This window comes from Bufo gargarizans, chromosome 5 (assembly GCF_014858855.1).
Source record: "Bufo gargarizans isolate SCDJY-AF-19 chromosome 5, ASM1485885v1, whole genome shotgun sequence".
Classification (NCBI taxonomy): Eukaryota; Metazoa; Chordata; class Amphibia; order Anura; family Bufonidae; genus Bufo; species Bufo gargarizans.
In genome coordinates this window covers 410,949,407-410,965,770 of record NC_058084.1, presented here as the reverse complement: position 1 = coordinate 410,965,770, position 16,364 = coordinate 410,949,407, and the positions used below count along the sequence as shown (strand labels likewise).

The following is a 16,364-nucleotide window of genomic DNA, read 5'->3' as shown; positions in this document are numbered from 1 at the left end:
CCTACATAAAAAAAACTATAGCTCTCAGAACATGGACACATTAAAACATAATTTTTTTGTTTCAAAAATGCTATTATTGTGTAAAACTTTAATAAATGAGAAAAAGTATACATATTAGGTATCGCCACGTCCGTAACAATCTGCTCTATAAAAATGTCACTTGACTGAACCCCTCAGGTGAACGCTGTAAAAATAAATAAATAGAAACTGTGCTAAAACAACCAATTTTTTGGTCACCTTGCCCCATAAAGTGTTATAATGAATGATCAAAAAATCATATGTACCCAAAAATAGTACTAATAAAACTGCCACCTTATCCCCTAGTTTCCAAAATGGGGTCATTACTTGGGAGTTTCTACTGTAAGGGTGCATCAGGGGGCTTCAAATGGAACATGGCATCTAAAAACCATGTGGAGTTCCTTTTCTTCTGCGCCCTGCCGTGTGCCCATACAGCAGTTTATGACCACATGTGGGGTGTTTCTGTAAACCGCAGAATCTGGGTAATAAATATTGAGTTGTGTTTGGCTGTTAACCATCGATGTGTTAAAGAAAAAATTGGATTAAAATGGAAAATCTGCCAAAAAAGTGAAATTTAAAAATTTGATCTCCATTTTCCTTTAATTCTTGTGGAACGCATAAAGGGTTAACAAAGTTTGTAAAATCGGTTTTGAATACCTTCAGGGGTGTAGTTTCTACAATGGGGTCATTTATGGGGGTATCCACTATGTAGGCCCCACAAAGTGACTTCAGACCTGAACTGGTCCTTATAAAGTGGGTTTTGGCAATTTTCTTAAAAATTTGAAGAATTTCTTCTAAACTTCTAAGCCTTCTAACGTCCTAAAAAAATAAAATGACATTTCCAAAATGATGCCAACATAAAGTAGACATATGGGGAATGTTAAGTAATAAATATTTTATAAGGTATCACTTTCTGTTTTAAAAGCAGAGAAATTGAAATTTTGAAAATTGCGAATTTTTCAAATTTTGGGGTAAATTTGGGATTTTTTCATAAATAAAGGTGAAATATTTTGACTCAAATTTATGACTATCATGAAGTACAATGTGTCACGAGAAAACAATCTCTGAATGACTTGGATAAATAAAGGCGTTCCAAAGTTATTACCACATAAAGTGAGACATGTCAGTTTTGCAAAATTAGGCCTGGTCAGGAAGGGGGCAAATGGCCCAGATGGGAAGTGGTTAATAATTTTTTTTTTATTTTTTTTATGTGCACAGTCCTTTTATTTCACTTACAGATGTAGAAAATGTACGTGTGCACGTGTGACTTCAAACTATTCATATTCAGAGAGTGGCTTAAGTGCCATGTTTTTCATAGCAGAACTACATCCTTCACATCTATATTGTCTACAATAGTGCCATGTTTTCTATTTTTTCTAATATTCCTTTTTTTTTTCTTTGCCTCTTCTATAGAGGAACAGAGTTACATACTGCGTGACGCTGAAGCGGAGGTGCTTTTCTGCTTTAGTTTAGAAGAGTCTTTAAAAAGAGCGCGTGTGGCTCCTCTCTTCAAGGTAACCAATCACTGGTTTTGCTTCACTACACATGATGATATGGCAAATATATAAGTTTGTGTCTTAAAGAGGACCTATCATAAAATCAAACCAAAAACTTTGCTGCTTGTATAATCTAACCAGCCATGCTTCCCTGAACATGGCATACTGTACCCTATGGGGGAGATTTATGTTCTCCCTTGCACCAGAAAAGTGGCTTTAAAAAGTTGCATGCTGTGTTTTTGGGACTAAATGTGAAGGTCGAAAATGCCTCTTTTTACACCACCCTCACCACTTTCTAAAAGGGGCATGGACAACACCAGAGACAAATTTATCTTAGTTTACTCCAGTTTTCGGCAACAAATTTGTTTCTGTTTAGGCACATGGACTGAAGGAGTATGTGCCTAATTTATGACAAGGCCCGTGCCACGTCATAAATTAGGCGCATCCTCCAGCAGCACAGAGGATATCAAGACAGGCGCCGAAAATGCCGGTCTTCCTAAATTTCCCCCTAGGTTCCTGCACCTAATTGTTCTTCAGTTATGTCCTCCTAAAGGTCCAGCACCACACATGTCAGTCTGAAGTGACTAGCCACACAGGTGTGGCTAACCACTTCACCTCTTTACAAGGGGAGCAGCCGTGACGCTCTCCATCACACACACCTCCAAGCTGCAGCATGATACTGCGAGACTTACTAATTCTCATGAGACCATGCTGCATACTACCTTCTGCCGGCACGGCGTCTCACTCTGACTGGAATCTCCGTGCCGGCACGGACTCTTGGCTCTTCTTGACAGAGACATCTCACTTCGGTCAGAGTGAGATGCTGTCCCTGTGGTAGAAAATCTGCAACATGGTCTCGCAAGAATTAGTAGGTCTCGTGAGATTGAGCTGCAACTGGAGGGGGTGTGTGATGGACATTATCACAGCGGGAGGAGCCTCCCCTTGCCGAGAAGCGACGTGGTCAGTCACACCTCTGGTTAGTCACTTTTAGATTGATGTGTGGTGCTGGCACTTTAGGAGGACATAACTGATCAACAGGGAGGCAGATGAACAGGGCGTAAAGTTAGATTATATAGTTTTGTTTTGTTTAGATTTTTTGCATTGGTGACTGATCCTCTTTAAAGGGGCTGTCCATTTATTACAAAGTAATGGCCTGCATGTAATGAAGCTTCTCAGGAGAGTATTTTTTACATTATATTCACCATTTGCCTGTAGAACAGCAAAACCTATCTAGTGCATACATTGAAAATAGTCACAAAAGAAACCCCACAATACTGTATATAATGACCAAAAAGCACTTTTAATAAAGTAATTTTTGGTCATTCTGTATTATGTTTCTTGTATGATTCTTTTGTGTTTGCACTAGATAGGTTTTGCTGTTACTTACTCTACTCCTGGAATGTCATCCAGTCTGTCGACTCGGAGATCGATGTAATGTCTCCCTGCATCGGTAAAGTGTAGACAGACACGACTTTCTTTAGCAGTTGATCGCCAGGGGTTAGAGAAGCCAGACCTGTTTGAATTAGCTGACTGATATGAGCCTATAGCAAACTGATTTATGTGACCGTGTAACACGCATATGTGTTATTTACTTTATAGTTAGGATATATGTAATAGTTTGGATTATCTTTTAGGGAAAGTATTTTTACGTTACTCCTGGAATATGCCCTAGCCTGTCAACTATGAAATCTATTGTGGAGTGTGCAGGCGGTAAAATACTAACAAAGGCCCCCTCTTTCCGAAAAATAATGGAGCATAAACAGAACAAGGTAAGTTTGAGTTGTACTTTTTATCTTTGATTTCTCAAATGTAATTATAACTAGTCAGCAGATGGCAGCAACTGGTTTAAATTGTCTAGCCAAAGCATTGCATCAAACTTGTCTGTACCCGGGAGCAGTGAAATCCTGCTGTAGCATCGTTGCCCCCTTGCTTAGGATGCAACAGAAGATTCTGAGCAGCGTGACCATTTTCTTCAGTGAATTTAGAGTGAGTGCAGGCAGCAGGGCAGAGGTGGAGTGGAGTCTGATAAGTGGAGAAAGAGGTGTATTTCTGTAAAAAGATATGTTCCAAAGTTTCTTATCTTCAAATGTACAATTGACCCGGGGGGGGGGGGGGGGGGGCTGCTGCTAAATGACCATTAGTCTTTTAGCCCTCTATATAGTATTCTCATTCTTGAAATTAGAGGATGTTGAAAATCAAACATTTAGCGAGAATTTCCACTTGGCGAGAAGTTATTGAACTTTTAATAAAACAATTTAGGCTTCTTACCCTTTCCGCTATTGAGATCTGTCATAGGATCTCAACAGCAGGGGGAAAGGCTTCGGTTTTGTCCCCATTCATTGTCAATAGGGTCAAAACTGAACTGAAGGGAACGGAGTGCACCAGAATGCCTTCTGTTCAGTTTCATTGCATTCCCACGATGCACACAACAGCGCTGCAAGCAGCTTTTTTTAGTGCCTCCTGGGATGCGGAGCAAGACGGATCCGTCATGACTCACAGTGTCAATGGTGCCGGATCAGTTTTCTTTTGTCAGGGAAAACGGACCTGGCACTATTGACTTACATTGTGAGTCACCCATTGTCCTACAATGGTTTTAGAGACTGATCCGTCATGGCTATTTTAGAGATAATACAACCGGATCCCTTCATAACGGATGAAGACGGTTGTATTATGACTGAAGCGTTTTTGCTGATCCATGACAGATCCAGCAAAAACGCAGATGTAAAAGTATCCCTATAGTGTTAATATGACAATTCACATTTATTACTAGTGTATCCTCGTGTGGTTCTGTTGGTGGAGGTCTACAGATGCCCGTTTTACTATCCAACCCCTTATTGTGCCAGGTCTCCACATTATAACATACAGTGGATTTGGTGAAATCAGAACTACTAAAGTAAAATTTTCTTTTTCATGTCTTTTATCTTTTGTAGAGTTTAGCGGAGATCATTTTGATATCATGTGAAAATGACCTTCACCTTTGCAGAGAATATTTTGCGGGCAGTATAGGTAAGCAGGATGTCTGGCGCATATGTCTGCAGTTTGGCCATTTTCAATGCTTGTAATCTGTTGTTTTTCTTCCTAATAGATGTCCATAGTGCAGAATTTGTTCTCACTGGAGTCCTCACACAGACCTTGGATTATGAGTCATATCCTTTGCCTCGCTGAATGTTTGCTGATATTGAGTTTGGTAGGGGATAATGTACATTTTGTGGTGGCCATCATATATCACTGCAGCAGTGTCGTCATTGGCACAGTGGCCACGTCGCCTCCACTCTGCCTGTTAGCATGCATCCATACCGTCTCTTCCAGGCCCCCAAATGTACCTGCACTCTGTGTGACGCTTTTGCGTCTGTGTGTACAATTTTTCTAGTGAAAAGGTGATCATTACGTGTAAAGTTCTCCAATATGTTCAAAAATGTATCTCTCTGTGACCTTAAAGGGCACCAGATTTGTACCTATGTATATGGCTGACCTATTGATTGTGCAGTTGGCAGCTGAAGGCATCTGTGTTGGTCTCTTGTTCACATGTGCCTGCATTGCAGAGAGAGCAGAGCCTGTAGGTGTAAGGCCCCACCCCGTTGTTCCTAGAGGCTCAATTGCATATATTAAAACCTCATTTTTCTCAGCAATGCGGGCACATATGGACATAGGACCAACACAGATGCCTGCAGCTGCCAAGCGCAAACGCAACAGGTCAGCCATATTAGGGTGTTTCATTTTTCAAAGGATGTGATTTTCATATGACTTTGCTTACGTCCCGAGTCTCAGCGATGTAAAAGATATATATGCCATATAGGGGTTGCACACATTGATCACTTTTATTACTACTCTCACTTCCGTACCTAGACGTTTGGTCTAAAAACGACTTCAGTTTCAGGATCGCAGGGGCTTTGCATCAAGCAAGGTGGATGGCAAAGGCAATATATGCACTTACAATTGTCCTCTTCACTAAACAGTTGAATATCCCTCAACAAGAATTAAAAGGAATGAAATGGGTTGCACATTTTGTCAGCCTCATATATGTTTGCTTTTTGCACGAGGCAATTGTAAGTCGATGGGCTCCAAAGAATGATTTGGATATGCTACAGCTTCTGAGCACTTACCCAGATGCAGATGTTAAAAAAAAATAAAGTGCTCTCACAGTTGCTAAGACACACCTTTGGTATCTGTCAGAAACAAACGTAGGATTGTCTTTTTTAGACAAACGTATTGCTCAGGCTGTTAAGGAAAATATGACTAAAAAATTAGAAACCAAACCTGCAAAGAAAAAGGAAATGAAACGATTAGAGGGTAAAAACCTAGTTTTTGAAGGAAAAGACCTGAGCCATTTTGTTACTAATAAAACAAAGACATTCTTTGAATTGTTTGGGATCCACGATGTGACAGAATACTGCAGTGATTCTCTAAGAAGCCATGTGAACGCTCTTAAGGTGGTCAATGATACCGCAGAAAGAGGAATTGCTCTGATAAAAAAAGTTTAAAGCTAACCTTTCACCTGCATTTCACTTAATAAAGTATTAAAAGTACCTTTTATAGATCATCCTCATTGTGTTATCATACAGTCTTGTCCCGCTTTTCTGCCATGTATATGCATGAAAAAATCGCCTTATAAAGTACTCTACTCCAGCTCGACAAGTCACGATAGAAGTCAAGGGGGTAGCCCTTCCCTCACTCCAGGCTGTAACTCCCCTGCCCTAACCCCGCCTCTATGCAGTCTAATTGACACCCTGCTCAGTCGCCGGGACCGCGCTTGTACAGGCGGCGCATGCGGCCTAAGTAGCAGCGCGATCCTGTCTATCGCGCGGACTCAAGCAAAATCCTGTAACTGATCGTGACTTGTGGAGCTGGATTTTTTTTCATGCATATACATGGCAGAAAAGCGGGACAAGACTGTATGATGACACAATGAGGATGATCTGTAAGGTACTTTTGATAGTTTAAGTGAAATGCAGGTGAAAGGTTCGCTTTAACGAATCGGTCAGGGACAAACAACAAAAACAATATATTTTAGATAGCAGTCGAGCATCACAGAAACGTCTTCACCAAGCTAACAAAAGAAGGGATTTCATCGTTCAAAGTTGATTAATATAACACATGTTTCCATAGCATCATCACGACGGCATACAAGGAGATTGACCCCTGACCTCTGTAGGGGCAGGAACAGAGAAAGGTTAAATACCCTCCTCCCACCACCAACACCAGTGTTTCCTGTCCCTACAGAGGACAGGGCAGAGAAAGGTCTCCCTGTATGCAGGGAGATGAAGCTAGGAATTCAGTCCGGATACCTTAAGAAATCGCCGGCATCCTGCATGGCGTCCCCCTGCCCTCCCGCGGTCCAGTACTAACGCTGGGCAGGGGTGTGGGGCTCTACCTCGTCCCGATTTTCGGGGCCTGTTCCCTGGCGCAGTCTCCCTTCCGGCATCATCGCGGCTGGGTGCGCGCCGGCGCATTGGGCGCATATGTATGACGTCACGGCCGGCGACCCGGAAGTGACGTCAGTGGCGGCAGCGTGGAGCTTAATTTAAAAACCGAGGCCTGCTCCGGACAAACGCTCCCAGGATCGGTCCCCCACTGGCGGAACCCTTACCTCTCGGAAGAAGCGACCAAGCGACCATGTCGGTACCGGAGCGGTCCCCCAGAGCTGAGCCGCCGCCAGCGCTTCTAACTGTGAGTCCCCTTCGGGGGTGGTTATGAATGGGTCAGGGAGTCTGTTGATCCCCCTCTCCCACGATGATATAGGGGGGGGGGAGAGGAGGAGCGAGCTCTTGCTCCATGCTCAGTGCAGCTACGGCAGGGCGCAGGCTCCTACATCCACTCCCCCGCCGCCCCCCCCCCCCCCTCCTCTTGGTGGGCCATATCCCTTATACTTTGCCGTTTCATCTCTTTTAGGCAAAAGAAACCCCGAAAAAGATGGGGAAGTCACTCAAATGTGTCTCCTGCTCTAGTAGACTCCCTGACGGCTACCCCAAAAAACTGTGCAAGCCTTGTATTTCAAATATCGTACGGGATGAGGCACCCTCCCTAAAAGAGGAATTAAAAACTATGATTCAGGAGGAGATCCGTTCATCCCTGGCCCACCTGTCCACTAATCCCCCCGATTTGCCGCAACCAAAGAAGAAGCGGGCTAGATCCCCATCCCCCTCTGATATAGAAGTCGTTGCGGAGGAAAGTGCCCACTCTGTTAAGTCGTGGGAGGAGGGGGAGAGAGTCTCTGACTCAGACGACGATGGACGTAGATATTATTTTTCTACGGAAGAAATGTCCGACCTTCTGAAAGCTGTAAGGTCGACTATGGGTGTGGAGGAGGTACAACGTACCCATTCGGTACAAGAAGAGATGTTTGGGGGCCTGAGGGTTAAGAAGACCCGTGTGTTTCCCATCAATGAAAGCATTAGGGACATGATCCTTGATGAGTGGACAGACCCAGAAAAACGACTGGGAGTCCCGGCAACGTTCAAAAATAGGTTGCTATTTGATCCGGAGGAATCTAAAATTTTCAATGAAATTCCCAAGATTGATGTACAGGTGGCCAAAGTGAACAAAAAGACGTCCCTTCCATTCGAGGATGCCTCCCAACTCAAAGATTCGATGGATCGTAAGGCGGACAGTCTCCTCAGGAAATCCTGGGAGGCGTCCATGTTTAACGTTAAAACCAATATTGCGGCTACTTCAGTCGCCCGGTCCATGTATCTTTGGTTGGGAGAGTTGGAAACTCATATTAAAGACAGAGCGTCTAGGGAGCAGATTCTGGAGTCTCTCCCCCTTCTAAAGTCGGCCACGGCCTTCCTGGCGGATGCCTCTGCCGAATCAGTTCGGTTCTCCGCCAGAGATGCAGCGCTCTCCAATGCAGCTAGGAGAGCCCTCTGGATGAAGTGTTGGTCGGGGGATAAGACATCTAAGTTAAAGCTTTGCTCCATCCCCTTTTCCGGAGAGTACGTGTTTGGCCCGGTGCTAGATAAGATCCTAGAGAAGGCCGCGGATAAGAAGAAGGGGTTTCCGGAAGATCGCCCTTCCAAACGCCGGTATCCTTTTCGCCCCCCCTCGGGTCAAGAAAAGAGTTACAGGGGAAAAGGGAAATCAGGGCGTTGGAGTTACCCAAAAGGAGGAAGAGGAAGAGGTCAGTCCTTCTCCCAGCAAAAACCTTCAGATAAGCAATGACGCCGGAGTGGGGGGAAGACTCTCAAGATTCCTGGGATCATGGGAATCCATCTCCCAGAACCCCTGGATTTCCAAAGTAGTCGGTACAGGCTATCAGATAGAGTGGTCTTCAAGACCCCCAAACAAATTTTCTCTGACACGGTTCCAAACGAACCTTTGGCAAGGAGTCCAGAAACTTCTTCAGATGAATGTAATCTCTCCGGTCCCACCTCTAGAAAGAGGCAAGGGTTTTTATTCAACTTTATTTTTAATCAGGAAAAAAGAAGGTACCTTTCGGACGATCATAAACCTGAAGCCTCTAAACAAATTCATCCGTTATCAGAAATTCAGGATGGAGACCCTAACATCTACAATCCCTCTGTTAAGCAAAGACGTCTTCATGTGCACTATAGACCTGCGAGACGCTTATTACCATATTCCCATTCACGCCAGCTCCCAGTGTTTTCTCCGGTTTGCAATCCAGGATATATCAGGAAACGTCCATCACTACCAGTTCAGAGCCCTTCCCTTCGGGATTTCGTCTGCCCCGAGAATATTTACCAAAGTGGTGGTAGAGATGGTTGCCTTCGCCCGAAGGCAGGGACTCATGATAATCCCCTATTTGGACGATTTCCTTTTGGTCAGCGAAAGTCGCAGCCAAATCAATTCCAATCTGAAGGTCTTTCTCTCCATCCTAGACGACCTGGGGTGGATCGTAAACGAGGAAAAGTCCGTCCTCACCCCCTCAAGAGAAGTTCGTTTCTTAGGTATGATCCTGGACTCCCGAAAGCAAGCAGTGTTCCTACCTCGGGACAAAATATCAGTTCTCCAACAAAAGGTCAGGTCCTTTCAAAAGAGAAGATCTTGCTCTATCAGAGAGGCGATGAGCATGCTGGGTCTGCTGACATCTTGTATTCCGGCAGTCCCCTGGTGTCAAATACACTTCAGACCCCTTCAGTCCTGGATACTGAGTGTCTGGAACAGGTGCCAATCCTCTCTAGATCGCCAAGTAAGTCCTCCATCTCGGATTCTGCAGTCCCTAAATTGGTGGAAAAACCACGAGAACCTATCCCGGGGAAATCCCTGGCAGAAGACTCCCCAGTTGCAGGTAATAACAGACGCAAGTCTGTCCGGCTGGGGCGCAAAGGTCGGGGACCGTATATTTCAGGGCACTTGGCCAGATTCGATCAGATCCCAATCATCGAATTTCAGGGAGCTGAGAGCAGTCTGGGAAGCATTGAGGGCGGCAGAGGAAATGTTGTGTCATCATCATATAAAGGTGCTATCGGACAACACTACAGCCATTGCCTACCTCTCCCATCAGGGGGGAACCCGGTCCGTAACCCTTCAGGCGCTGGCAACAAAGATCTTTGCCTGGGCAGAACAGAAGGTGGCCTCTGTATCGGCAGTTCACCTGAGGGGGATACTAAATCAAGAAGCAGATTTTCTCAGCCGCCACAGGATCGATCACACAGAGTGGTCTCTAAGTCCAGAAGTCTTCAGGTTAGTGGTAAGGAAATGGGGGTTGCCCGACGTAGATCTGTTCGCCACCAGGGCCAACTCAAAAGTGGAAACATTCTGTTCCCTAAACCCCAGGGACAGGCCTCATACATTAGACGCCTTCGCCATCCGTTGGCATTGGAATCTATGCTATGCCTTCCCTCCACTTCCTCTAATCCCGAAGGTGGTGCAGAAAATTCTCCAGGACAAGGCCACGGTGATTGTGATCGCTCCCCTGTGGCCAAAGAGAAGTTGGTTCTCATCTCTCCAGAGACTTTCTCTACAGGATCCATGGCCCCTTCCGGTACGGGAGGACCTACTCCAGCAGGGCCCAGTTCTACACCCAAACCCGCAGTTTCTGAAATTAGCAGCTTGGATCCTGAGTTCCAAACCCTGAAACTTCAGGGACTATCAAACGAGGTTATTGCTACTCTGAAAGCTTCCAGGAAGAAGGTAACGTCAGCAATCTACCTTAAGATCTGGAGACGTTTTTGTTCGTGGAGTGGGGATGAATCGCCACATTTACATAAACCTAACATCCAAAGAATACTGGACTTCCTACAGCGGGGTCTAGATCTGGGACTTAGGCCCTCTACCTTGAAGGTCCAGATCTCAGCCCTGGCTTGTTTTTTTGACCAAGATATAGCCGGTCATCGTTGGATCAAAAGATTCATCAAGGCAGCGACAAGGCTCCGCCCAACGATCACCGCTCGTGTCCCTTCCTGGGATCTGAACATCGTTCTTACAGGCCTTACCTTACCGCCCTTTGAACCCATGTCTGACTGTCCTATAAAATTATGGTCCTTGAAAACGGCCTTCTTAATTGCGATAACTTCGGCCCGCAGAGTAGGAGAATTGCAAGCCCTATCGATCAGGGAACCCTACCTCCGTATTCTAGATGATAGATTAATTCTCCGTCTGGACCCTGGTTTTCTCCCCAAAGTGGTATCAAATTTTCATCGGAGCCAGGAAGTTACCCTACCTTCCTTTTGTCAACACCCTGCTAATGACAAAGAAGCCACATTTCACTCTCTGGATGTTAGACGGGCAGTCTTAAACTATATCACTGTGACGGAAAAGTTTAGGAAGTCGGACAGCCTACTAGTTCTCTTCGGAGGAAGACTTAAGGGCCAGAAAGCCTCCCGGTCATCTATAGCCAGATGGCTCAAAGAAACTATTAGTCTTTGTTATCAATTACAAAACCTTACATGTCCAGTCCACATTAGGGCCCATTCCACCCGGGCCATGTCCTCCTCTCAGGCTGAGAGAGCTGGGGCTTCTCTGGAGGAAATCTGTCGTGCTGCCACTTGGTCCAGCATTCATACCTTTATAAAGCACTATCGCCTGGATCTTTCCAGATCATCTGATCTGTCCTTTGGGCGGAAAGTCCTCCAGGCTGTAGCCCCCCCTTAACTGATATATTTTTTATATCTCCTTGTATGCCGTCGTGATGATGCTATGGAAAGACCGGAATTAGACTTACCGGTAATTCTGTTTCCATGAGATCATCACGACGGCACGTTATTCCCTCCCTTGATTCAAATTATTTGACCTACCCAGGTCTCTAGAAGGTATGGAGTAATACCTTTTTTCTTGTTTTTTTACTGTTCTCCACCACCGGGTTGCTCTGTGTGATTTTGGAAACACTGGTGTTGGTGGTGGGAGGAGGGTATTTAACCTTTCTCTGTTCCTGCCCCTACAGAGGTCAGGGGTCAATCTCCTTGTATGCCGTCGTGATGATCTCATGGAAACAGAATTACCGGTAAGTCTAATTCCGGTCTTTTGACTATCAGACTACCTAATAATCTTAGCATCTAGTTTTAATATTATTTTAGGTTTGTGATTTCTAATTTTCCTAATACAAGTAATTAACATTGAAAAATCTTATTTTTTGCCTATATAATCTTCTTGACATTTGGCATATATACTTTTTACATCACTGTTGCTCGGGGCGTAAGCAAAGTCTGAAAAATGTAACATTATATATATTTTTTTTTTTTCATTACAAAATGAAACACCCGAAGCCAGGGATGCCTGCCCTAAGCCATATACTGTACATAGGTAAAAATCGCTGACAGATGCCCTTAAGGGTCACAGAGTGTTAGAGCTGTATCACACTGGCCAATGGTCGAACAGATTATCGCTAATGAGCGTTCGTAGGAACGATCGTTAGCGATGATCTGGCTGTTTAATGCTGCTGTTAACCTGATTAACAAGCAAAAGCTCGTTCATCGGGCAGTCAAGATTTTTTAAGTGTAACTGTCATATTTTTTTTATTTGCTAGTTTATTAGAGTTAGGCATGTATACCTGAGTTAGGGTCCATTCACACGTCCGCAAAATTGGTCCGGATCCGTTGCGGAACGGATCCGAACCAATTCATTTTCAATGGGGCGATTGCTCCTCTCTATACTGTGGAGGAGATCTCTGTATGTAATTGCAGCGTGTTCTCCTCCACTAACTAGCAGGTTATTGTTCAGAAGGAACAATCGCCTGCAAAATCTTTTTAATGTACTACAGCCTTTACTGTCCAATTGGTGCTGATATTGTCAGCCTGTACAGGGACATGCCCCGTTGACATAAGCGCAGTGACGTTGCGACTAGTATTAAGTGGCCTGGGCGGGGCTAAGCTCTGTTCACTTGAATGGAGCTTAGCCGCGCCCAGGCCAGTTGATACTAGTCGTGACGTCACTGGGCCTGCGGTAAACCGTGAGAAGGCCACGGCGCCGCTGCCTTCTCAAACAGCTGATTGGCGTGGGTCCTGGGTGTCGGACCCCCACCGATCAGATGCTGATGACCTATCCAGAGGATAGATCATCAGTTTAAACAAACTGCAGAACCCCTTTAAGATAGCCGTTACATAATCATCAAATAATAAAAACATGCATGCTTAAAGTGACCACGCATAGACATAATGATGCAAAGTACAGAAAAATATCCAGATATAATGAGAGGGGAAATTTGAGAGAAGTTGGGAGTACAGTTTTAAAGGGAGACAGATACTGGGTCTCTTCCCCTAAGTATCCCTGTATCTAACTCCAAATTCCAACCCTCTCTGAGTAACCCTAGTTGTCCCTCTTATAGCGGCGATGACTGTTCAGCTTCGTCAGGGGAGACACAATACAAGGGTACACTCATATCTTTTAAAAGGCTCTTGCTGACACGTTTCAATGGTGATTAGCCAAATCATCAGGGGACAGATGTATACAAAAACAATTAGTATCCAAATACTCAATAACCCTGGTCACCTTTGGGCTTAGAAATCAATAAATAGGAGGTAATGAATTAGCGGTGATCAGATACTTGGGTACATAATACTTAGCTCTCCAGGGCCTGATGTCATGGCCTGGCTGAGATCCGGTCCTGTGTGCGGCAATGACAGAGTAAATGTCTGTGCCGGTAATATTTAAACCTGCGTGGACTCATTTGCTAACCCGCCCCCTGCTACCATGTGATCGGTCACGTGGAAAATCACGTGATCGAACTACTCACGCGACCGCGAAAGACAGACAGGGGAGGTGTGCCCATATCGCCTGCACACGCCTCCCACAGATTAAAGAGAATCTGCACATAGCAGCGGTAAAGACGCATCACCATGGCGATGCACTTTGAGGGCGGAGCTAAGCAGGAATGGGGGGGGGGGATTGAATGGGCCAAAATACATCCCCTCCCAAAATCAATGCTCCTTGGATAGTTGATATGGTACTGAAAATACCAGTCAGGCTATTTAAATGTCAGGTTAACAATCAATGAACCAGTAAGATATACACAGTGAAACTCGGCGTGAACAAATCATTTATCAAAGGGTCCCAAAGACAAGGGTAAGAGGGCCCAAAGTTTAAAATTAACCCGGGATGAATTATACTAGTAAATGTAGCAGCCAAATAATAATTGCTCATTTAAACCCTTAGGTTGGACAGTTTTTAATTCAAATATCCACCATGTTTCCGTCCGCAATATCCTCTTATCCCAGTCCCCTCCTCTTTTAAGAGGAGTAACCAACTCTATTGCCATAAATTTAATTCCTGAATAGTCACCATCATGACTCTATTCAATATGCTTGACCAAGGGGGTGTCCCTACCATGTCTCATGTCACCCAGATGTTCGCCAATCCGTCTCCAGAATTCACAAGTCGTTTTGCCCACATAGTCAAGGCCACATGGGCAGGTCGCCTTGTAAATGACCCCTTTTGAGCGGCAATTAAGAAAGCGCCTGATGGTAAACATTTTTCCTGTGACATTACCCGTGAATTCACATCCCTGGGTGACAAAGGGTCATGCAATGCAACCACTGCAGTGATAGCAGCCACACACCAGTTGAAGCCACATTCCTGTTCTCTCTGTTGCTTCACTAAGGCAACTTTCACACTTGCGTTCAGAGCGTATCCGTCTGAGACGGATCCGCTCATATAATGCAGACGGTGGCTCCGTTCAGAACGGATCCGTCTGCATTATATTGTTAAAAAATTGTGAAAGTAGCCTGAACGGATCCGTCCAGACTTTACATTGAAAGTCAATGGGGGACGGATCCGTTTGAAGATTGAGCCATAGTGTGTCATCTTCAAACGGATCCGTCCCCATTGACTTGCATTGTAAGTCTGGACGGATCCGCGTGAAAGTAGCCTAAAATGACTGTGAACCAGACGATCGCGCAGGCTTCGGCCTCTCCGGTAGGTAGTCTGAGGCGTCTCTGCGATCACTTTTTTAATGTCAGGATCAAGTTGTAAGATTCCCCAAGATCTCGATCACCTTCCTCACCTCCTTCACAGCATCAAATGTGGCTATCAACCGTATGGGCTTGGTTGTATTCTGCTCTTTTTTGGGGTGAAGGAGCTCGAACGGGCTCTCTGATATGCTCTCTTTAGGGTGGATTCAGGATATCCCTTTTCCCCTGCCTGTTGATAATCGCTCAGGGTAGAGCAATTCCTCCTCATTCTCAGATACTGCCTAGTTGGAATACCCCTTTTTAAGGGCAAAGTATGGTGCCTATCCCAACTCAATAAAGAGTTTGTAGCCATTGGTTTCCTGACAGTGTTTGTTTTAAGCTCACCCTGACCACCCCTTACAATCACAATATCCAGAAATGGAATCGCATCCCTCTTAATCTCAGATTTAAATTTCAATCCAATGTTATTGTTATTCAAAGCACTCACAAAATCCACAAATTCCTCCTCCTCCTCGCCCTTCCATATCAGAAAGAAGTCATTAATAAATCTGGCCCATGTGACCACATTGGCAATCTTTGTAACTTGGCATACGATGGGCACAAGGACTCCCCATCGTGGTGCCCCTGAGCAGGTGGTACTTATGTTCTATTCGAATTTAAAGGGAATGTGTCATAATACTAGATTTCCCCTGCAGCTGCCACTGTAAAGGAAGAGGAAATGTCTGGGTGTGGACTCCCTGCTGCCGCTAATTGACCTAGCGGCTCTTGTCTGAAAGCAGCAGTTTTGTTATTTATATTTTTTATTTTATTTACTTGTGTGCATTTCTTGTAATACTGACCAGCTACAAAACCTTTCTTTCTGTATTTGTTTCCTTAACTGACGCACATATAAATTCACATGAAACCCCCGGAGGCGTCCAAGTTGAAGATCATAGCTTTGTCAGCCATAATGAAGCATAGGTGCATCTAGTACTATGTTTCTTGAGCACGCTTCCTTGGTGAATACACAGCCGTGAACAGGGAAGTTAAATTATGTGCATCTTTTCTTGGGATGTGTATTTTGTTAAAAAGTTAACATAAATGATTATGTTTGTATCATAGTGTGGTTTTAAGAGCCCTCAATATGTTTAATACATTCTTTAATACATTTTGTTTTGTGTTTTTTTTTTTTTATGTAAATGTTAAATAATGAAGGTACTTTAAGTATTTTTTGCGGAACAAAGGGCTAAATGTTTGTTAAATATTAGAACGGAAGAAAATAAACCTTTTTGTATTATTTTATATTTCTAAATTCAGAGTCCATTTTATATTGATATTTTCCAAAGTTCAAAATAAATATACTTTGGTTGTATGTTTTTTAATGGTCTGGGTTGTTTTTTTTTTTTTCAGAGAAATTGTGCTTTTGTATTTACTTTCCTTGGAATGTTTTAAACCTAAAGGAGCACACGTGAGTGGTAGAATATGTATACGTATAATTCTGCCATGTCCAAGATTGACACTGCTGTTTACAAGATATAGGATAACTGTACGATTGTGGGGATTCCTGCCT

At 44.2% G+C, this 16,364-nt stretch overlaps 1 protein-coding gene across 1 annotated transcript in view; it reads left to right on the top strand.

Moving 5' to 3' along the window:
- LOC122939086 (PAX-interacting protein 1-like) overlaps positions 1-16,079 on the top strand; it is a 51,607-nt gene extending 35,528 nt beyond the window's left edge. Inside the window, exons 17-21 of the mRNA XM_044295059.1 lie at positions 1,432-1,532; positions 3,149-3,283; positions 4,445-4,520; positions 4,600-4,660; positions 15,702-16,079. Coding sequence (XP_044150994.1) covers positions 1,432-1,532; positions 3,149-3,283; positions 4,445-4,520; positions 4,600-4,660; positions 15,702-15,717 — 389 coding nt within the window. The 3' untranslated portion in view covers positions 15,718-16,079. The remainder of the gene's footprint in view (positions 1-1,431; positions 1,533-3,148; positions 3,284-4,444; positions 4,521-4,599; positions 4,661-15,701) is intronic.
- Positions 16,080-16,364: the final 285 nt, after the last annotated feature.